Raw genomic sequence first — 23,638 nt, forward strand, 5'->3', positions numbered from 1 at the left:
GTGTATAGCAAAGGGTGGACAGGACATGGCAGCAGGCTTTGCTACTCAGAGGAGAAGGAGGCTACCATTTATAGGGCAAATTGATGTCAGGTACGCTCATCAGTTCCAGGGGTTAATTAAGCCCTATAATTAAGAGGATTGGATAGTCATGTGAGTGAAGCAGGGACTGGTCGAGCAGGGGATGTACAGAGAGCAGGAGAACAGCCATCTTTAAGGACCTAACCATACACACAGGCAAAGGCCCCGTCTTTGAAAGACACTGAGATTTTGATAGGTGTTTTCAGAAGACTCAAGGTGAGGCTTAGGAGGGAGGCAAACAAGGGAAGATTAACCAGGAAAAGAAGCACAGAGCATATCAGGGGGTGAGAGGGGGTGAGAAAGCCCCATACAGACAACACAGATTAAACCTTAGGTCCCCATGGGAACTGGGAGGGTGGGAGGAAAGGGATGGCAGAATCAAACTGGGGGAACCACCTCCCCTTTATTGCAGCCACTGCAGTCACCCTCGGTCCCCAGCTTCTGCGCTCAGGACAAAGCACCCCCTCCCAAAGCTCTCTCCATCCCCACGGCAACAGAGCTCTGTCCCCATCACGTCACACTGCTTTCAGTCCAGGATCAGCAGGGCTCCATGGAGCCTCTGCTCTGCCACAGAAAAGGGGTCAGAGTTCCAGCTGCCAAGGGGAAAAGAGGGCCAGGTCTTGGAGACCTTGAGAGGTCAGGGAAGCCTTCCTGGAGGAGGAGCTGCGCCTGGACCTTAAAGAAAGAGTAGGATGGTGGAGCAAAAGCAGAGCAGGAAGAGGGCTTCAGGAGTGGGGCACACAGGTGGAAAGGGATGGAATCGAACCTTCCTTTCTTTCTTTAGTAAAGAGCAGGGTATCATAGTGGTTGAGAGCTGGGCTTTAGAGCCAGGTGACCCGAATTCAGCTCCCAGCTCTGCCACTTGCTGTCTGTTCATTTACCTCTAATTCTGTTTCCTCACCTAAAAATGGAGATGATAATACACCCACTTATGCCGGGTTGTTTTGAGGATGAAATAAGTGTGTTTGTAAAACAGCCTCCCTGACACACCTGTGAAATGAGCTATCTGGATCAGTACACTTTTGCCACATAGCAAACCACCCCAAGATTTAGTGGCTTAAGACACATCCATTTATTTAGCTCAAGATTCTGAGGGTCGATAATTTGGGCTGGAATGTGCTGGCCCTGTCTTCTGCTGGTCTCAGCTGGGCTCAATCAGGCAGCTGTGGCCAACTGCTGGTCAGCTAGTTGAGTCAGCTTCTGGAGGTGAGCTGACTGTCAGCTGAAGTGAGGGAGCTTCTGGGCCATGTGTGGGTCATCATCCCAGCTGCTTCACATGATGGTGGTGACAGGGGTTTCTAAGAGCAGCAAGAAAGGGCAAGTGCAACCGCATGAGTGTTTCTCAGGTCTCTGCTTGCATCACGTTTGCTATGGAAATGTTGTCAGGGGTCAAAGAAGTTACACGGCCAAACGCAAACTCACGGGGCAGAGAAATAGACTCCATCTTTGAAAGGAGGAGTGACGAAGTCAAATTGCAAAGTGGTTCATGTGCAAGGATGGGGAAAATCTGTAACTATTTTTATTATATATCACAATGCCCTATTGTGTTCACTTTGTATTATTTCATTAATTCACTCATTCATTTGTTCACTCATTCATGTAAAAATAATTACTGAGTACCTATCTTGTGGGATGGCAAGAAAAGGAATCCCCAAAAGAATGGCCTCAGTTTCCTTGTCATAGTGCAATCCATCTGGCATTGCTGTCTGAGGTCTGTGACATCCAGTAAAGACATGAGCTGGACCTTTTTCCCCAGTAAATCGGGTTATACTCTTTCCAGAGAAGAGGGAGATGAAGTGGGGGAAGGTGTTAGAGCAGGTGAAATAGAAAGATTTATATTTGCAAATTAAAATGAGATACCAGTATTTCATCCCCAGGAAGTCCATTTTTCTGGGCTAACTTCTCCCTGCTGGAGCTTAACCCACACGTTTTATTAGTGTGATCTTTCCTCCATCTTCCAGATCACTGAGGTTGCTGGTGACTCCAGATCTCTATTGACCACAGGTTAAAAACTGTTAAACACACACACACACACACACACACACACACACACACACACACGCACTCCCCTGGGAACATTCTAAGATTTTTCTCAATTCAGTGCAGGATAACAGCTGTGGTATGCCAGCAAGGGACTAAGCCCCTCATTGCTCATGGGGGCCAGGTAAGAATTAGACTGTGTCCTGGGGGGAAAATATTGAGAATCTTATCCTGGAGAGAGAATCCTATTCTATCCAAAATATTAATCTACAAGGCTACATGGAGGGTGTTGTCCAAGGTACTGGTCCAAAACTAAGCAGAGAGAAGCTTAGAGAACACTTAGAGTAAGGAATATGAAACAGGCACCAGGGAGGGAGCCTGGATGGATGTCTGAGCTGGAGCTCAGTGTCCCTGGAATAGTTTAGTAACACATTCATTTAATCAACTAATATGTTTTTGAGTATATGTTTCATACCAAGCAGTGAGTTGGATAACAGAGACAATAGTTAGCAAGACAAGCACGGTCCCAGCCCTCAGGGATCTTGGAATCTGATGGGGAGAGACTGATGTTACAAGAGCATGACTAACGGCTAACCAGACAGTCCCCCATCAACCCTATGCTGTGGGTACCATTATTATCTCTTGCTTTTACAGATGAATAAATTGAAAGAATGAATGGCCAAGTAAATCGTCTACAGTCACACAGCTAATGAATGATGAGACTGGGGACGTAAATCCAGAGCCAGTCTTTCTTGAACCATTCTCCTTCCCCTGCCCCACTAGATCGAGTCCTCCTGGTATATCTTTTGCAAGCCCCTTTTACTTGTCTTTAAGCGCACGCATCACATTTTGTGATTCTGTCTGTGTGTGATTGTTTGGTGAGGGACCATAGCAAAATAGGTGTGTCAGCCAGTTCAAGCTTTGTTATGCTCTAGTAACAGGTGACCTCGAAATCTGAGTGGCTTACAGTAACAAACATTTCTTGGTCTCGCTACATATCCCAGTCTTTCTCGACCTTATCTTCCTTTTGCAGTGCTTGTCAAAAAAGAGCCAGCAGTAACAAAGGCGTGCCCTTCATCGAAAGCACAAGCTCATTTGCCATGTTTTGTCTACCAACTTATTGCAGGTTACAGCTTTGCCAAATATTTCATCGCTGCATGAAAGAGATCACCATCTTTCCAGCCTCCAGGGATGGTTCCTCACCACCCACTTTCTGGCCCCAAAGTCAATGTCTCACGTTCTAGGGTTTGGCACACACCCGCTCATCTAGAATCGATTTCTTTGTCATTCAGCTTAGGCTGATGATGCGCAAATCTCAGGGGCTTAAACCAAGGACTGCTTATTTCTTGTTCGTGCCACGTGGTCATTACAGTTCAGCTGCAGCTCTGTGTCACTTCACCTTTTCTGGGACCAAAGGAGAAGCTCCCCTCTGGGACGCTACCGGTCCGATGGCAGAGAGCAAAGAGAGACATGGCAGATGTCACGAGTGCTCTTAAAGCTTCTGATTGGAAATGACGCGCGTCTCTCCTACTGATGTTCCATTGGTTAAGGACACATGGCCAGGTCTGACACTAATGATGCAGGGATGTGTCAGAGCTCAGTCTGGAGGGAAGCACAGGAGTGGCCTCACAGGACAGGGCAGTGAATCCATCTGTTAGAGGCGTTAAGGAGCGTGCATTGACCGTCGCAGGCAGATGCAGAGTTGGCAGACGTTGTATTTTGCAAAGAGGAATGTCAGGGCACATTTTCCTAGGTGCACGTGACGCACTCCATCTTAGCCGTTTGTCAGTAAGTGGATGGAGGTGGTGGTAGATGAGCAGACACAGCTATAAAGAGTTTTGAGCAGCGCATACGTGGGACCAGCAGTCAAATAGCAGGTGTGTGAGCTTTCTTGAAGATGGAGAATGTACAGATGAACAAGAGAACTGTATTTGTACTTGGACAATTGGACTTGATGGGAAGGAGTAACAACCGTCAACAACAACTAAAATAAATACAGGTAGTTTAAGCTAAAAACAAAGGGCTGGTGCTATTAGAGCAACCCTGGGGTGATTCATTTATAGACTTGAAGGGAGGGTTGCCTGGGGAAAGGCAGGAACAGGGCAGCTCTCAGCAGTACAGGTTCACAGATCTTCTCTAGAGAGTTGCCCTAAATGTGTCTTAGCTACAGTACTGCCAATCTCTGTGTCTCTCCGTTTCATGTTTTAAATTCCTGGGAGGAGGGAGCCTTCTCGGCCCCTTAACAGCCCTGTTCTCGCCAATGGGCAGGTGGTAGAGTCACAGAATACAGGCTATTCTCAGAGGAGATGGGTCATTGTTAGACATTGCAGGCTCCGTCCTGCCTCTTCACGGCTGCCAGCCCCAGTCCCTGGCTCTGCCCCCACCCGCCTTGTTCTGATAGCAGCACACATCCCATGCGCATCCTTCCTCTCCGTGACAAGCCCAGGTCTGCAGCCTCCAGGGCCTGACCCACCACACTGGCCATCTCTATTAATGGGGCCTCCTCTGTGCCCCGGCCCTCGGCAGCCTGTCTCTGCCTGAAGTGGCCTTCATCTGCAGCCTCCATCCATGTCAGAGGGCTCTGCTGGAGAGAGCTCCCCAGGCAGGCATCTGTGTCAGGTGTGGGGTGCAGGTTGAGAGCAGGGGCAATGAGGGAGGAACGGCAGCAGGAGAACCTGGATGCGAGGCTAAGGTCCAGGCCGGGGCGGTTGACAAGCACTGCTCCCTCAAGACAGACACCAGAGGCTGCAGAAAATGAGGGGCTCGGCCAGCAACCCCCATCCAGGGCACCTGTTCACTGTCTTATCCTGGACCGATGCTGACCTTACTTCCCCATAACTTGAGCTCCCTCTGCAGCTCTCAACTTCTCCACTTATACCCACATGATTGATAATGTTCAGATACTCAGCCCACTCCCAGGGACTTACTAGGGCTGTGTGAACCTCCAGGCTCACTAGCTTCTCACCCCCTGAAGAAAGAATTCTGGCATGCAAACGAGTGAGATATTTCCTTATCTTGTAAAAAAAAAAAGTCAGACATTCACAAACTTCAGTACTTTATGATTAAAACAAATGACTTGCTTTATTATAAGAAAGAATAAACCTTATACACACATGATATCTACATTCACCCTGTGCCTAAGGACCACTGGGCTATGTGACTCCATGATCTTTTTGCCTCATCCCCTTTGGTAATGTGGAAAGGTCTCCTGTATCTTCCGTATTAGCCAAGACTCTTGGTTGCAAGTGACAGAAACGCAACTCAATCCAACTTAAATGCAAAAGAAATTTTATCATCTCATGTAACTGACAAATTCATGTCTGTTCTGGCTTCAGGCAGGGCTGGATCCAGGGGCTTCAATGACACTTTCGTTACTCTCTCTCTCTCTCTCTCTCTCTCACACACACACACACACACACACACACACACACACTCACCACCATTTGACTCTGGTTCCTTTTATGTGTACACTTTGTCTCTCCTATACTAACAGGGGAAGGGGCTTCTGTGATTTACCTCAGGAAAAAAGGCAGCAGGTAACTCTGGACTTAGACCCTACAAATCCAGGGGGGACTTTTATTGGCCCAGACTGGGTCATATGCCTGTCCTGAAACCAACCCTGGGCCAAGGCAATGGGTTACTCTGATTGGCCAGCCTGTGATTCAGGCCTACCCCCCTGACCAGGGTGAGGCAAGGTGCTGTTACAAGAAAGCAGATAAAACTCTCAGCATCGAGAGTCCTGCAGCCGTCTTTTCTAGTTCGTCTCTGGTTTCTCACTGGTTTCCATGCAGAAGCCCAGGGTGACCCCTGTCACCTGGCTCTCTCCTGAAGCCGAGGGGCTCACAAGGACACACTGGGCCCAGGAGATACCAGCAAACACAGGAAGAGCAAAGAGCGCAAGGTGGGGGATTAGAATCGCCGACGGGGCTGGCTGGGCTGCACACAGCCCCATAGGTAGTGGTACAGAGGTGACACCTGTGCTGCAGGCACAAAGTCTGGAATGAAACAGGAAAACAGACAGCTGGGAATCGAAGGCAGACTTTCTGAGCCTGGCAACAGTGCTCACGCTGCTTCTGCCACTTCCTGGTTCAGGTGCACAGTGGGAGGACCTAGCTTAGCCTTTTCTGTTCGGTCTTATGTTCAGAGACCACACCTCAGTCCAAAGCTCTACTCTTCTCCCAGCTTCCCTGCAGGCTTACAACTGAACTCTTCCAGACAGGCCTGCCGAGCGGCCTGAGTCACCTCTAATCCCAGCTCACTTCCAAGCCCCTTGAATGTTGAATGTCTCAGAAGACTCTGAGAATCCCTCAGATGGGTTAGCAAGTGGAGGGCCCATTAATCTGAAGTCACAGCCCCCCACAGCCTGCAGGGTGCTGTCCAAACTCTGCAGCCCCCAAGCTGCTTCCCCAGCCTCACCTCGCCACCCCGCATCGGCACTCTCTGTTCCCAAATGGCAATGCAGTGCCGAGCCTCTGTGACTTTGCTTATCCTGTTCACTCTGCCAGAGGTCCCTTGTCCTGGTCAGTTATCTGGACAAACTGTTCTCTTCCTAAGCTGTTCTCAAAACTCATCACCCACAGACCAGCTCCGGGTAGCGTTCATCACTCCAGCTCTGGCCCCCAGCACTTTGCCTGCTCCTGGTCTGTGCTAAGCCTGGCCAGGAGGCTATTCTCTCTGCCCTGTTCAGCATGGCTGTCTCCCCTCCAGGCTGAGAGCTCCCAAGGGAGGCCCTGCCTGGTCCCTCTCTGCTCCCCAGTGCCCGCTCAGGCCCACACCCTAGACGGCACCAAGGAGTGTTTGCTGAATTAAACTGAGTGGACTGCTGTCTAGGGGCTGAGTGCCAGTTACAAACCTGGGGGTTTTGTGTGCTTAGCCTCACCTGTTGCCCCTCCCCAGGGAAATGGGCTCACAAGGGGAGGGGGTTTCTGAGCTAGGGACCTTGCTTTCCACAGTTATGAATGTTTACAAATGTTTCCATTGCCTATAGGTACCTGGTCCTGTGGTTAGTGAACATAAGATCATTTTGGAAATGACTCCCCTTCGTTCCTGATTTAGCATCAGTGCCCTGCAGCCCTCAGCACGGTAACCTCTGTGTCGAGGGGTTAATGACCAGTAACCAAACCCTTAAATCAGCCTGCCCTCTCTGCAGCGGGGCCAGAAGCTCATCCTTGGTAAAGGGGACGAGGACCACTTCTAGCACGCATTGCGGATGTCACAGTCACCACGCAAAATTGAAATTTAAGAAAGCAAGGCTCTGCTCCTTCTCTGCCCCGCCCCGCCATGCCCACACCCTGCCTGCTGTTTCCGTGAATCCTTACCCGCAGGCCTACTGGCCAGGCAGAATCAGGGAGGGGAGCCCAGAGATGAGGGGCACTGAGGCAGGGAAGCTGGACCAGCAGCACCCCATACACACGCACTGGGTCTCTTCTCGCCCTCCATCCCTGCCTGCCTGTTCCTGCCCTGCAGTGCCTGTGGCCAGACTAGAGCCTCGATGAGCATTTTAACCCTCACAACTACATTCTACAGGTCAGGAAACTGAGTGGCTCCCAGCTAGGCAGTGAGGGTGGAGACTTGACTTGGAAGCCCACCAGACTACCCTTTTCCTAGACCAGCAGTTCTCAAATGTTCACATATATCAGACTTAATTGGAGGACTTGTGAAAACACAGATTCCTGAATCCTACTCTCAGAGTTTCTGTTTCAGCAGGTTTGAGACTGGGCTCCAAAATGTGCTTTTCTAACAAGTTCCCAGATGATGCTGGGACCACACTTTGAAACTGTTGTCCTAGACAGCGGTGCATCCCAACCTCTCGCCACCCTCCTCAGAGTTTTACAAACAACGCCCTGAAGATAGATCCTGCTTACCCCCCACGATGAGAAGGAGGTTTGGAATCCAGGTTCTGCCCCTATGTTTCCTCCCTAGGCTGCCAGAGTCCCCTCGATACACCTACTTTTCCACCTTGGCCGCACACTGGAATCACCTGGCCTAAAACCCCAAGCCTAGGCCCCACCCCTAAGACTGTGATTTATAGTTTTTAAAGCTCCCCAGGTGATTCTAAAATGCAGCCAAGGTGGCAAGCACCGCCTGAGTCTGATCGCATTTAGGGCTGTGTCCTTTTCACGCCTCTATCCTCCTCCGTTTCATTTGCTCACAGGTCTTTCTCCTCTCCCGGTGCACACCCCCTCCTCCAGGAAGCCCACCCTTCAGGCCACAGGTTGGTTCTCCTTTCAATGATCTTTGCCAATGCCCCCCCCATTCTGATACTTTGCAATCACCCTATTATGTGTAATTTTCAACCCCTAGACTGTCACTCCCCTGGTGTGACCCCCAACCCCACAGAGAGCTGGGCTCTTAATTCCTGGTTGGGCTACAGCCATCCTCCAGGGTACAGATCCCCTCTAAGTATCCAAAGAAATGACTGCAAGGACCCCACTTCGCCCTGGGTCACTTTTCCCATGAAAGCACCCTGAGAATAGAGTTGTTTTCTCCCTGTTTCTGAACCTCTTGTAAAGAGTGTCCGCCTATGGCTCTCCCCCTTTCACCCCCTCACCACTCACCAGGCTAAGGAAGGTTTTAGCCAAATACCACCACTGCCGCCCCATCTCCTGACGAGAGAGTGTCTCTGTCTCCAAGATACCTCATTTTTCAAGGGCACTTACTCAATAGGCCGGCAGTGTTGCCAAGGAAACATTGCTTAATGGAAGAAATAAAGCCACTCAAAATCCACATGCCATTGTTTGGAAGAGAGCGATACTTCTGTCGTACCTTGAAAATGTATTATTAAGTCATCTAACAGCCCCATTTAGCTCCGCGTTCCTGATTTGCTGGGAGGCCCTCTCTACCACCACCCCTCCCCCTGCCCATCCTATGATTCCCTGGGGAGGGCACCAGAATTTCCATAGCAGCTAAGGTCTGGTGAAGTAGGGAGGCGAGTCTGGACAGAAGAGGAGATGGGATGATTGGAACATATGTAAATTGGCCATAGTATAGAATGCAAGGGATTAGGGGCCTGGAGGCGGTTGTAGAAAGGAAGTTAAAGCTATTCACCAAATGTTCACAAACTCCAGCTGGTGGCGTTTAAGCTGATGAAGATTTACTAGGCGTTAGTGTCCTCTTCCCGAGTGAAGGCCTCATGGTTGACAGCAGTGGTTTTCAAACTTTTTTTGTGAATTCTTCATAACATTTTGTTCAAGTCGAATGTTATGTGCAAGCCAAATAAAAGAAAGAAAGCCCAGGTTGGGCTGGGAGAGGGGCCCTAGAACCCCACCCACCAGGCTGTCCTCCCACACCTGACTCAGGAGCCCATGAGACCCCTTCTGGGAGTCCGCGGGACTCAGGGTGAACAATCTGGTGGAAATGACCTGGCAGTTCCCTTGCTGGTTCCGAGGGATGAGGCCCTTGGGGAGCCTCACTCCTGTGGGACTCGGGGAGGTGGTGCCCCGGCTCCAGCCCAGGCTGAGGGGAGGCCCATCTGGGCTGGATGAAGGCCCTGAACTGCCAGGATCTCAGCCTTCCCTGGAAACTCCCCCTAGTCAGGGAGGGGAGAGAGCAGCCATCTGCCTGTGCACCTGGCAAGGTCATCAAAACTATCTTAGCCTCGGTTTCCTCATCCTTACAGCTGAAGGTGACCGCAGGTGTGGAAGGTACCTGGGCGTACAGGTGTACAAAACTATGTTGGTTTACTTCCCACCCTTCTCTTCCTGAGGTGTTTCTCCCCCCAGCAGCCGTTTCTGGCAGGGAGGTAATATTTCATACAGTGAGAGCTGGAGCCTGTACTCAGTCTCTGACAGGGGCAGGTCCCGCCTCCAAGCCTGCCAGGTAGAGAAGGGATGCTGAGCACACGTGGCAGGGCACCCACTCGCATCCTAGAGGGTGGGGGCCCTTGCTTGTCTGGGAAATGAGGTAAGAGAGCAAGCCGAACCTGCAGCCCTGGGGGTCTTTGCCTGGCCTTCGTTCTGTGGCCCTGAAGACAGAGGAGTGTGCACCCGGGGGCACTCCAGGCTCCCTGGCTGGCTGTCCAGCTCAGCTATTAGTCCTTACTCCTGACCCCGGCCTGAGGGAGAGGAAAATGCCCCTGGCGTGAGACCCGAGATACCCATGTGTTTGTCCTTTTCCCTTGTTGGTGATTTTTCTCTTTCAAGCATCAGATTGGGTTTGTAGCCCTGCTGAGCTGTATGGGCTGAGTGGTGAGCTGAAGCACTCATCTGCAGCTGAGAAGCAGCTGAGGGGTCAGGGATGTCATTTCTATGCCCCGGGAGGCTGGGGGGTTTGTGAAACATCCACATACAGGATGACCGCTCGCCCTCCGACTCTGACGTGAGTTACAGGAGGGCTGTCGCCGTCTTAGCACTTCATAGCATCTTGTATTCTAGGCCTTTTAGTCAAGGATCCTCCAGCCCTCGGCTGCTCCCTTAGTCCAGACCCCCTCCTGGCTCGAACGGATCACAGTGGAAGCTTCCAAGCCAGCCTCTCCCCCTCCAGCCTGGCTGCTGGAGCAGGAGTGACCGGAGGGAGGTAGGCGAGTGAGGTGAGAGGTTACAGGTGCAGCTCTGGTGTCAAACTGCCTCAGTTTAAATCTCAACCACTGTTCTCCAACTGTGTGACTTTGGACAAGTTCTTAAACTCTCCATGCCTCAGTTTCCTCATCCACAAGATGGGGATGATGGTAACAACTGCCTCATAGTGCTATTAGGATTCACTGGGCTAACGTGTGGCAGCACTCCTGACATCTGGGGCTGGATAATTCTTTGCTGTGGAGGCTATCTGTGCGTTGTAGGATGTGGAACAGCATCCCTGGTCTCTACCCACTGGGTGCCCATAGCAGCCTTTCTCACCCCCGTCATGTCAACCAGAAATGTCTCCAGACATTGCCCAATATCGTCTGGTTGGCAAAGCCAGCCCCCCCCCCACCCGCCATGGTGAACCACAATTCTAGGTCATTTCTTATTAAACCTCCAGCTTCCCTGTTGCTCAGAAAACATAGCTGGGCCTGCTGGGCCTGCAGGCACTAAAAGTGGGGTGTCTTGTACAAAACTGTTTCCTTCTTTTGTGTTCAGGTCACTTACTGATTCAGTCCAGTGCTGGCTGGGCTTCTGAGGTGTCCAGGTGACAGCTTAAGAGAATCCTCTTTGCTGAATCTCCCTGTGATCTGACCAGCTTCGTGGTTACCCCACTCAAGATGCGCTCTGTTGTTTGCCTTTTAAATAACAGACAACTGTCTGTCCTTATTATGATTTTCCCAGACTCCGGAGCAATAAACAGCTCTGATGACAGCTGTACTAGGTAGTGAGTAAGTGCACACATGTCTCTCAGAGCATCTCCTCGAAGCATTTCAGAACAGCTAAGTGGATAAAACTGATTTCAGCTGTTACCTAGGCAGCCGCTTGTGTCTGTGGAGCCCGCCCTGGAGGTGAGAGGCAGGCCCTGATGACAGGCATGAAGGAAGGGGTGGCAGTGACCGGCTTCCTGGCTGTCCTTGTCTGGCAGCCCACACTCTGGAGCTTCAGGAGATCCGGGTCCTGGCCTGCCAGGTGCCTAAGAGCTACACCGTCCTGAGGAGAGAGCATGGTGCATTCAACCCAAGGACATGGACAGCTGTGCGTCTTTGCAGAGAGGCTCAGGGGGCAGGCCCGTGCTTTCGCACATTGAGGGAAGGCTTTCCGGAGGTGGTGAGTTTTTATATCTATTTTCAAAGTAGCAAGAGTCGGGGTAAGCGAGTGGAGGAAGCAGAGACAGTTCCCATATCAGTGTGATTAAGACCATTATTTCCTGACGTGTTAGTTTCCCCAACTTGGCTTTTGGATCATCCAGGACAGGGAACCACGGTTTTCTCACCCTCAGGACCCAACAGCGATTACTTGTTGGTGGATGGGTGGATGGATGGATGAGATGCCCACCTGCATCTATTTAATTTCCAAAATGCTACCAGTCATCAAATTCTCCCTCAGTGCCCATAAACTGGAAGCCACAGCAGGTCATCAGCTTTCCTTGGTGGTGAACTAAAAACCCAGGTCACACAATGGACGGTCTCGGGATTCTGATGAGAAGCCCAATTTAGGCGATGAATAGGTTCTCCTTGCCTCTGTGTTCTGGTCACATTTCCACATTGAAGCCAGGCATTCTACATTTGGCCTCCACTCAGAACTTTGGTCACTATGATACTTCACCTCTTTTAGGGGAAGAATCAGCCACCTTGGTAGTTTTGATGTCCATTTCCGTGGATTCACCAAACCTGATAACTTGTAAGGTTACCTCGGAGAGCAGATCCTAGCTGTAGTGAGTGTCTTCCATTTGTCTTTCCATCCTTTTTCTTCTACTTTGCAAAGCTGACTTTATGGAATGCTTCCATGGGCTCCTGTGTTGTCTGACTTCCATCTGGGTCTGCCAGTGGGCCGACCCAGCAGAAGAATGGAGTGAGGAAGGGAGGGTGATGTTGGGGTGTTTATCAGCCACCACTCACCATCACCCCCAAACGTCTCCCTCTCTGAACCCTTCTCAGAAGTCTCTCTACGTAACTTTTCTCTTACAAGTTCTGGTACCAGCTCTCTCCTCTCATCCCTTTGGGCCTGGTGGTGGCAACAGCTCCATGTTAATATCCCAAGGAACTATACTATCCCCATGGCTCCCTTACCCTATACCCACGCCGTTGAGAACTGGGCCTTTATCACACCCTCCTTGGATCCCCCTACCTTGAGTGTGCCATTTGTTTCCTGTTGGGGCCGTGAGTGATACACTGGCCTGAAGTTCTTACGTCTGAAGGGTGATCCTGCCTGCCTCTCCACCCCTCCCCTGGACTTCTGAGGGCCAGAGAGAATACGGCCCTGAAGGACCACCCTTACTTACCCTCCTCGCTGGCCCTGCCCTTCTCACTACACAGTCCATTTTATTCCCTGTACCATGCTTTTAAAGTCCTTGTCAACTATCCTCTTTTACTAAAGCAAAAAATACTTCCTTTTACCATTTGAAATTAATCAAAAATATTTACCAGTGAGAATTTTTGTATAGATCAAGACCACAAGAAGGCCTACCCTGAATTCTAATCTAAAGCAGAGAAGTGTGGTATCTTGGTTTCCCCATGCAACCTCATCGTAGGTGGGGCTGTTAATGTCTTTAGTAATAGAGGACAAGAGCTCACAGACCCTGTGACTGCCCACTCAGAGCCCTTGTTGGGAACCACTGCCTGAGGTTGGGGGAAGTGACTGAAAACTTTGAAGGCCGAGGGTCACATGACTTTCCTCTAGACCAGAGCCAGCCCTGATCTTTGTAAACAAAGTCATTCATTTGTATTGTCTATGGCTGTGTTTGCACTACAACTGCAGAGTTAATTGTCCAGACTGTCTGGCCCTTGGTGCAAAAAAAAAAAAAAAGGTTAAAACAGCAGCCTGACTTCTCTCCTTTGAAAGGCGTGGTTGGCCCCTGGCTGGCGTCTTGGAACTTGGATTGCCAGAAGGTTCCCACCATTCCCACAGATGGTAAGAGTGGCTCACTGTGCCCACACTGATTATACAAATAATATGGTTTATGCTGGACACCTGCCTTCCTTCTGGAAGTCTGGGGTTTCAGTATATAAAAGCCTGGGTGCTGAGCCTCTGAGAGCTTCCCTGGTAGATAACCCTTCACAGGCATTAGCTCAACACCTTCCTGCTTGTGAAGGGCCATTCTCTGCGACTGCTGGGAGAGGACCCTCGGAAGCCTGTGCCTGGTTTCCTCCAGACTTTGCCCCACGTGCCTTTTCCCTTTGCTGATTTGATTTGTACCCTTTCCTGTAATAAATCACAGCTATGGTGCAACCAAACGCTGGGTCTCCTGAGTCCTAGGGAATCATCGAACACACTGCAAAACCCCAAATATTTGCCACCTGGCCCTTTAAGAAGAAGTGTGCCAACTCCTGCTCTATACAGTCTTAGGACAGATGGAAATTACCTATTACATATCCACCATGACGCAAGACTCTGAGCTCCCTAAGGTGCGGCCCATGTCCTTTGCTCTTTAGCTACCAGCCAAGCACAGCATCTTATACAAAATACTTAAGGAGGGGGGAAGTCGGCAAGCCTGCAAATAATGGATTCAGGCAGTGTTTTTTTAAACTGTGGGTGGTGAAATCAAGTTAAAAGGTTATGGCCAATGTTTTTCAATGAAAGAATAGCATAGAAAATTGAGTACGCTGCATATAGTAAGGCTAAGTTTGATTTCTTGAACATTTTGTTTCAGTTGTACGTGCGGACCAGACACTGTATCGAATCATAATGTAAAAGGGTCTCTTCTTGTCCGTTGCAATGGAAAATCATTTGAAGGCCACTGAATTGTGGTCTCTTTGCCAGCTGCCTGGGGAGATGTCCTACAAACCCTCCCCATCTCTCTGGTCGTTAGCGTTTGACCTCGTTCTCCCCCTGCCCCCAGAACGTGTACTACACGAGCAGTCAGCAGATCCACGTGGGCATCCTGAGCCCCACGGTGGACGACGACGACAACCGGTGCCTGGTGGACGTCAACAGCCGGCCGCGGCTCATCGAATGCAGCTATGCCAAAGCCAAGAGGATGAAGCTCCACTGGCAGTTCTCTCAGGTAGCAGCCCCACCCGGAGAAGCAGCAGCGTAGAGAAACAGGGGAAGGGGCCGGGGCAGGGAGGAATAGGAGGGATGGAGGAGGAGAGGTACCAATTCTCGGGGTTTAGTGAGCACCTACTACGTGCCAGGTGTTTGGTATACGTTAGCTCATTGACTCATTGATACTGGCTCTGAGGGAGGTTATTATTATTGTTGTTGTTGTTTTAGTGGCATTTTATTTAACTTTTAGATATAAGGAAACAGCCTCAGAGGTGGGAGTCCTCTGCCTGAAGTCACACAGTGAGGGGCAGGGCTGGGATTTTAAACTCAGATCTCTGACTTTAAACCTCACATTTCTTCTGACAAGCCCCTTCTCACAAGCACAGCCCCAGTCTCTCAGGTATAGACAGTGCTGGGTCATCTCTGGTCTGTGAGCCGCTCTGCCTTCCTTCTCATTCTGTAGGGAATGAGGTTTTCTCAAAGGGCAGTGTCTGGGAGCCATTTTGTGAAGGGCAGTCCACACACTGGTGACCGTGAAACATTCCTTTATTAAGTTTCCATCAATTCTGAGGACGATATTTATCTTCCTGCTCTGCATTGGCCTAGTTATAAAATGATGCCCCTGGGGCTTCCCTGGTGGCGCAGTGGTTGAGAGTCTGCCTGCCGATGCAGGGGACGCGGGTTCGTGCCCCGGTCCGGGAGGATCCCACATGACGCGGAGCGGCTGGGCCCGTGAGCCATGGCCGCTGAGCCTGCGTGTCCAGAGCCTGTGCTCCACAACAGGAGAGGCCACAACAGTGAGAGGCCCGCGTACCGCCCCAAAAAATAAATAAATTAAAAAATAATAATAATGATGCCCTGGGATCAAGACGCCAGCTGGAGATGGCCCGCAGTGACCCAGCTTTGAAGAAAACCAGTGCCTTGGCCCAGAGGCCTCTAGCCCCTAAGGAATCTGCTAAATAAGGATCAGTTTCTGCCCGCAGATAGGGACGCCCACCTCCCGGGTAGTGCAGGGAAAGCACTCAGAACAGGAAGTGAGGGTTTTAGGGCATCAGGACTGCTGGGGGCTGCACATGGTGGATGCTTCTGGGGAAGTCGGGAGCAGAATGTCTATATTCATGGGACGAAGAGGCAGGGACCCTGACTCAAGCCTCCCAGCAAGCTGCTTCCGCCCTGAGAGGAGGCTGACAGGCACAGGATGGAGGTGTGCGGTTGGCCTGACCTTGATTCCAATCCTCATGTCCAGTTACCCGCCCCGGTAGTGGTGGGCCCGTGAGGGGAGGTCCCAGCTACGTCAAGCTCTATGGGCACGGGGCCCCTTTGACCTGTGGTCTGGGGCTGCGGAACCTGAGGGCTGAGAGAGACCCTCGGTTGGGTCCTAAATGGATGGTGAGGGTCAACCCCGAGCAGCAAGTTCAACACACGTCATAGATTTAGGGGCTCGTTGGAAAGCAGGAGCGAGAGCCCAGACTGGGACTTTGGGACCCCAGGAAAGCAGATGCTGGGAAGCAGCACAGGGAACCAATGACAGCACATCTGAGGGTGGGTAGAGGGTGCACGTGGCAGCTCTGAGCCCAGGCTGGGCCTGCGGACTGCGTGGGGTTCGATGAAAGAGAACGGTGCCCGGGGACTCCTGCCCTGCCCCTTTCTGTCCCTATGACCTGTGACACGTGTCGTAAACTGTAAAGGTCTGTCCCGTAAGAAGAATTAGCTAAGGTTCATACCGTGCTTAACGTGTGCTGCCCTTCCTAGGCGCCTGGCGTACACCAGCTCACTTAATCCTCACAACACCTGTGTGTGATTAGATGTGGACCATTAGCCCGAGTTCATGGATGAGGAAACTGCGGCACGAAGATGTTAAATAACATACCCACTGCTTATTATTATTATTCCTGAACTACTTCAGATTCTCTGTTTTACTTCTAATCGTGGGAGGATGTTGGAAGTGGCCCCTGGAAGAAGGTCAGGGGCAGGGCCGAGGCTTAGAATATAGAGAACTTCTTCCTACCGCCTCCCTCTCTCCTGGTGGAGCCCAGATGCCCCAGCTGTGACCTGTTCTGACCGTGCCCAGCAGAAGCCTTTGTCACTTTCCCCAGCCAGGCTTCTGGCCCAGAGTGACACAGGACAGGGCTACATTTCCCCTCTGTCCTCCTTTAAATTACGAGGCAGAGGGAGCCCTGGAGGTGTGTGGTCAGGGAGGAAGGCTGGCCATGGGCTGGGTGGTAAAGTGGCTGCTGCCTCCTGGCTCGGATTAGATGCAAAACAGGCTCACAGGCTGGAGGCAGCAGAGAGAGGAATGGGTACCTCGGCCCGCGGAGGTGAGTGGGCTGACTTGGCTGGGTGAGACGGGGACCGTACCATCTGGAGGGGCTCACGTCAGGCTGCTCTCTGCTGCCGTCAGTCCTACCTCCTGCTGCCCTGAGTTCAGCTTCCTCCTGGGAGCCGACTGACACCGTGCAGGAAGATGGGGGTGGCAGGTTGGGGCAGGGCTGGTGGCTTTCCAGAACAGAGAGTACATAGCTTGGCCCTCGAAGAAGGCATAGGAGTTTGCTCCATATAGAAGTAGTGAGGGGCATTCCAGGGAGAGGCAACGGCACGGGCGCGAGCTGCGGACATGAAACCCAGGCCACGTGCGGGGAGCTGCGGAGGGTCGGGTGTGGCTGGATCCTCATGGACCCCATGGGGCGCAGCCAGAGATGCGCCTGCAGGGGCAGCTGGACCTGGACCTGGTCCTGTGGGAGGTGAGGCTGTGTGCGGGGGACTGGGGCGTTTAGGTCTGGGTTTTGGCAGCCCCCAGTGGCCGGGATTGTGGAGCTGAATGGGGAAGAGAGATTCTAGAAGCGGGGAGGGGCAGGTAGAAGAGTTACGGGGAGGCTCAGATGCAGTTTGAAAGTTGAGCTGTTCCCTCCTCCTTCTCCTCCATGACCCTGGGGTCTTCTGGACTCCAAGATCTCCTCTCAGGGCAGGGTCCGAGGTTGCCCCTCACCAGGGGAAGAGAGCTCGGTCTGTCTGTGGGGTCTCAGCCTCTCCGTGCCCAGCTTCATGCAGTTTGAATCCAAACCCAGCTTTGACATCCCAGCCCCGCATACAGGCACATCCGACTCCTTGCCAGCCCTCGTAGACAGATGGCCTTCCCACACATGCCCAGATCCAGAGGCCTTGGTGCCCCCAACCGGCTCTCATCTCATCTGCCCGTTCCCAGCTGGGGCAGAGAAAGGAACATTCCTCCAAAATCCAGCTCCTTCCTTCACTCATCTCAGTGCATGGCCTTGAACAGGCAGCCGGACAGATTCCTGCTTGAAGGGACACAGTGACCAACCAAGCAGGCCACATTGGCATGTGCAGCCCTGAGGTCTGGGCAGTTTTCAGCTACTTATACGTACATCTAATTAAAACTCCCAGGGCACTCTGGCAGTCACCTCTCTGATCCTTCTACCAAGGGGAACTGTTTGGAAATAATATTTTTAAATCCCTAATTTGCAAGCCCAGAGCAGCTGCTCCCACTTGATATTTAAAAATTAATGTATGTGAAATTTTTGTTTAATGCAAAATGATCAGTGTTTATCAAGCATCCTGGAATCTGTCCCCAAGCCCTCACTGGTGAGGAGCTACTGTTGATGAGGCCAGAGGAAGCTGGGAGCCTCTTAAATGATTAAAGTCATTGCCTGGGCTAATTTTCTTGCAACAGGTTTAATCTTTGCAAATTACAGGGGGATCCTACCAACTAAAATGTTCTGGTGGAGAAGTTGGGCTGAAAGATTTTACTGGTGCATTTCAAATCTCCTTTTCACTTTCACATTTTGCATTATTTACTCTCCTGAGGGCTACATTTAAACTCCATTCAGGCTGAATTAATTTCAAAATAATCTAGTGTGATTCTCCCAGGTTCTCCTACAAAGAAGATAGACATTTGCATATCTTGGTGTTCCATCTCATAGCCTGATTTTCTGTTTAACAAATAAAATGCCTTTCTTCTAACCCCTGGAAGCTCTTCTGAATTTTCCCTGCTTCAGGATGAATCAGGACAGCGTCAGATACTGACACTGAGAAACCACATTTGATGAAAACATCTCTCAGCAACGCTGATGTACAGGGCTCTGATGAGCAGTTTTCCAATGATGAACATTCTTTCCTTCCGTCATTCATCAAGCATTTATTGAGCATGGTGGTTGGGCAGGAGGGATGCAGATATGAATCAGACACGGCCTCTGCCCCTGGAGGAGTTCATGGGTGTATAAACACATAGCAAAACTGGATGATGAGAGCTGAAATGAGGCGGGTACGGTATTCCAGTAGCCCAGGGTGATGGGCTCTGTCTGCACAACTCAGGGATGGCTTCACGTTCAAGGCATGTTTGATCTGGATCTTGAAAATCGTAGGATAGTTCCCAGGCATAGAAAGGGAGAACATCCTATGTTAGAGGCTCAGCATGGGCAAAGGCAAGAAGAAGCAGAGCGTATTCAGTGTTGGTGTGGATGGAATTTAGAATTTTCAATGGGACGTGAGAGAGATCAGACGTAAGCGTCAGTTTGGGGCAGATAATGGTCACCGAAAATCATGCTGAGAAGTTCGGACTTCACCTTAAAAGCAAAGGGAGGGACTAGGGGAGGTTCTTAAACTGTGGATTACCGTGATGGGGTCTGAATCCCTCTAGCAGCAGACTGCAAGGTGTATTGGAAGACAGAGAAGAAAGTAGTGGGCTGTACCATCTTCCCTGTGAGAAAAGGGGTAGACTTGGTTGCCATGGAGACGTGGGGCCAGGCAGCTGTTGGGGAGGACTTGGAGAGACAGTTCAGCGGTCTATTGGAAGTAGTGATGGATTAAATGGAGGTGGTTGTGAGGGGAGATTATGAATCCAGGGCCACCCCAGGCTCTGGGTTTGAAGAAGTCAGTGGATACCCGTCTCTAAACAGCCAACATCTCCCACATCAACACATGATGAGACTTCATTAACATTAGAAGTGGTAGTTGTGACTCCTCCCGGATTAGAGAATTTCCTAAACTGACTGTGTACTGGGATTATAAATTCATATGTGTTAAGTATAAAACTTTAATCTTCCCAGAGTACCCCACCTACTGAGATCTGGGGGATTCTGGGATTAGGTGATGCAGTGTTAGTGAAAGAGGCATCTAGTCAGTGACCCCTGGACCAGTAGAAGGAGAGGGAAGCAGCAGATATCAGGTCACTACACAGGAGAACTTTGTGGCAGGACATCTGTCATGTGAAGCAACAGACTACCTCTCAGGGGTAATGAGATGCCCACCCTCCCCACCATCCCCCTATCACCATTACTTTGAATGGTTAAGCAAATGCCGAGGCCTCTCTTCAAGATGTTATTGAAGGGACTCACGCCCTAGGAAGGCTGTTACGATGTGTGTTCTTTAAGGTCCAACTTCCTTAAAGTCCATCTATTTGTGTGCATGGTTGAAGCCAGAAAGAGCTCAGGAGTGCCTGATCTCTGCCCTCAAATATCTGAAAGGCTTCTCTAGGCAAAAGAGAGCAGGATTGTCCTATGTAGCTCTGAGGGAGGACCAGCTGGAGGGAGATTCAAGGACAATTTACAGAGCAGCTTTCTCATAGTCAGAGATGCCCGGGCATGAGATTGGCCATTCAAGGAAGAGGTGGGCTCAGACGACCACTCAGCAGGCCATCAAACATGCTACAGCTCTAAGTGGAGTTAGACCGGATGGTTTTAAGGGCTTACCAGCCCTGAAATTCTGTAATTCTAAGCTCCTGAAGTTAGCATGCCCTGAAAAGGGCTTATTCCACCTAGAAGCCCAGACGGGGCCTGCCTTACTAAAAAGCACCATGAACTTGAAAATGAGCTGCACTCCTGGTATAAGGGTCATCGTTATCCCACTTCATGGAATTGTTTATCTGTTATTTTCTCCATGACTCTTTCTCCCATCAACCAACAGATGGGAGGGCAGGGCTGTCTTACACGTTCAGTGTCTCCAGCACCTAACAGAAAGCCTGAAACAGAAGAGGCACATAGGGTGCTGTCAATTAAATTAAGGAGTCCTTTCTAAAAATTCACAAATATTAACACAAATACCCTGTGTGCCAGGTCTCAAGCTAAGTTTGTGGGAGACCCAAAGATGAACAAACCCTACCCTTGATAACTCTTCCTTGCATGCATGCATGCTGATAAAAAACTAATTGTACTAGAGTATTTCAAGGACATTTGAACGTAATAGTCAAAGGGCCTCGCTTAGTTAGAAAATCCCTATAAGAACACTTTTAGGTGGTAGTGCATCCCTGCCGCAATACACAGACGTGCGTGGAGAGGGGTACTCCAGTTTACTCTTCCTATAGCTTCAGATTTGGGGGAGGAAGGTGGAAATGATTTTTACTAAAACAATTATGCATACTGTATGAAGGAGAGTAGCAATTTCTATGAATATTTGTTAAAACAGGGGGCTTTGATGAAATGTTGAGGTGTTCTGGCCGTATTTCACGCTGCCTCAGACTCTGGCATGTGCTCTCACTCCCGTTGGCCACTGGGTTCTTTGGTGGAAACACTGGCAAGGCCCATTCGGGAGTCCAAGGGCACCCAGGGCAGTGTTCCCGCTGGTGGACGGTCCTGCCATCCCACCCCCATGCTTGCCTCATTCTCAGTTCAGCGTTAATGCATTTTCCAAATGGAGAACATCAAGGATAACAGCAGAGGGGACCATTAAGGCCAGGAGAGAAGAGATTTTCAAGAGCATGAGGAGACTGCCTGGAAGAGAGCTGAGGGCAGAGCTGAGCCTGCCTGGCCAGGGACCACTGGCTCTTACTTGTGGGATCTAATTTGATAATTTGATGCAAGATGAGTAACCCACTCAAAGAAGAACTTATTTGCAGAGAGCATTTCCCAGGGAGCACCACTGATTCTGCCAAAGAATTTCCCAGCACGCAAGGAGGAGGAGTCCTTGACTTTCTCCTGCTCCACCCCCCAGGCTCTGGCAGGAAGTCCAACTTCGAGAACCTTTTGTGCTGAGAAGAAAAGGCTGTAATCGGGTGTTTCCTTATGGCTCTGGAATAAAGCAGCTTTTCATTTCCATGTCACATGAAGGGGCAAGTGTGGGATCATCCAGTTTTGAAGGACTGACAAAGCCTTGTTTAGGCCCTGGATATTTTCTTAGTTATTTTTAGTTTACGGCAGTCAGCACTTTAGACCAGGAGCCAGGACCAGGTGTGACAGCTCAGTGCCTCACTACTCAAACCTGGGTGAGATTTTTTTTTTTTTTTTTTTTTTTTTTGCGGTATGCGGGCCTCTCACTGTTGTGGCCAATCCCGTTGCGGAGCACAGGCTCCGGATGCGCAGGCTCAGCGGCCATGGCTCACGGGCCCAGTCGCTCCGCAGCATGTGGGATCTTCCCGGACCGGCGGGGCACGAAACCGTGTCCCCTGCATCGGCAGGCGGACTCTCAACCACTGCGCCACCAGCAGAGCCTGGGTGAGATTTTTAAATTTATTTATCAAACTTTTATATAGTGCTTACTGTGCGCCACATACTACTGTAACTGCTGTCTAAATATTACTTAATCCTCATGACCTTGCTGTCAGGTACTTTACCATCCCCATTCTACAGTTGAGGAAACTGAGGCACAGAGAGATTATGTAATTTGTCCAAGGTCAAATCAGGCTTCTGCCTCTAGGGCCCACACTTTAAACCACCATGCTGTGGAGCCTTTGTCTTGCCTCTACAAAGCCCATGGATTGCTGCAGTGGGAATTTGGGGCTGCGGTCTCCTTGCCAAACCTTGTAGGTGTGTGTGAACTGGCTGGATTCCTGCTTCCTCAGCAAACTCCCTCCAGCCATCCTGCTGTCTCTATACCCCCCTTCACCTTTCCTTTTGCACTTGACATTGCCATTACCCCATTTTCAGTCCAACGGCCGTCACAGCAAATCCCAGGCAGACTCTCACTCTGGCACAGGTGCGTCTCCTTTAAGAAAAACACCAAAGCACTTTTTGAATAGACAGAGTGTTGAATATTCATAATACAGAAAGACCACTTTCCTCTACAAAAAGACTTAATCTCGGGGTTTCTTTAACTAGCACTAACATTCCACCCATGCTTTGAATTATTTGATTACTAATCATTAACTACTTAACCTGGGAACTCCCGAGCCCACTGTGCTTAAAGCCACAGACCCACTGGGCTACTTGCCCGTAGAAAATTAATTAGAACGGAAAGTGGAACGGGAGCTCTGAAATAAGCAGAGTCTTATTCAGTCCACACACAGCCTCCTCATAAACACCGTGACTGCAAACATGAGCTCAGCCCAGCTGCTTCATATCCTCTACCTCAAGGTGGTGAGTGCGAGTGACAAGCCAGGCCTCATCCTTTCCCCAGAGAGGGTGACGATTTGCTTGTGGTCCCCCGACTGTGATCCCTGGACCAGTACCACCAGCAGCTGAGACACTCGGGAGCTTAAAAAGGCACATCTTGGGCCCCATCGCAGACCCGTAGGGTCAGAAGGTGGGCCCCAGTGATCTGTGGTATCACAAGCCCTCCAGGGACTGTCTAATCCATTTACCCAACCCACATCCCCAGGAGGAACCGGGAAGGTTGGTCTGGTGCTTGAGGTCCCACCTCTAGCTGCTACAGACACGCCTTGGGGAAACAGGAAGAGAGGAGGTGCATGGCTGTGTAACCTGGGGTGCCTCAGCCCAAGGCGCTCATGGACCACGGCTCCACATGCCCGCCAGGCATATAGTCAGCGCTCTGTGTCTGAGTGCCCCACAGTGCTCCGGTGCCTTTTGCAAATGAGAAGACTGAAGCCCATGGTGGCTCAGCCCCTTACCAGGGTCACGGCCGGGGAGAGCCGCCAGAGACAAGGCTGGGAGCAGAGTCCCGTGTTCGCTGCTTCCGCTCATCCCACCTCTGATGCCGTTTCTAGTCTCCAGAGAGGCTCGGAAGGAGAAGGACCTAGGCTGGGGGCTGGGAACCGAGCTCTCGGAATTATTATTAGCCTTCTTAATTTCATACATTCAGCTTTCCTTTTTTTTTTAATGGAAAGTATACCGATTTCACTTTATTAGCCT

General features: G+C 50.6%; 1 protein-coding gene across 2 annotated transcripts in view; it reads left to right on the forward strand.

The window, feature by feature from the left end:
* Window positions 1-23,638, forward strand: part of GALNT18 (polypeptide N-acetylgalactosaminyltransferase 18) — a 355,688-nt gene that overhangs the window by 307,856 nt on the left and 24,194 nt on the right. The window contains exon 10 of one of the 2 annotated variants that reach the window (XM_030831400.2): window positions 14,458-14,622. The exons of the other annotated variant lie outside the window; for it this stretch is intronic. Coding sequence (XP_030687260.1) covers window positions 14,458-14,622 — 165 coding nt within the window. The remainder of the gene's footprint in view (window positions 1-14,457; window positions 14,623-23,638) is intronic. 2 annotated transcript variants of the gene reach the window in all.

The sequence above is a fragment of the Globicephala melas genome, chromosome 8 (assembly GCF_963455315.2).
Source record: "Globicephala melas chromosome 8, mGloMel1.2, whole genome shotgun sequence".
NCBI classification, from domain to species: Eukaryota; Metazoa; Chordata; class Mammalia; order Artiodactyla; family Delphinidae; genus Globicephala; species Globicephala melas.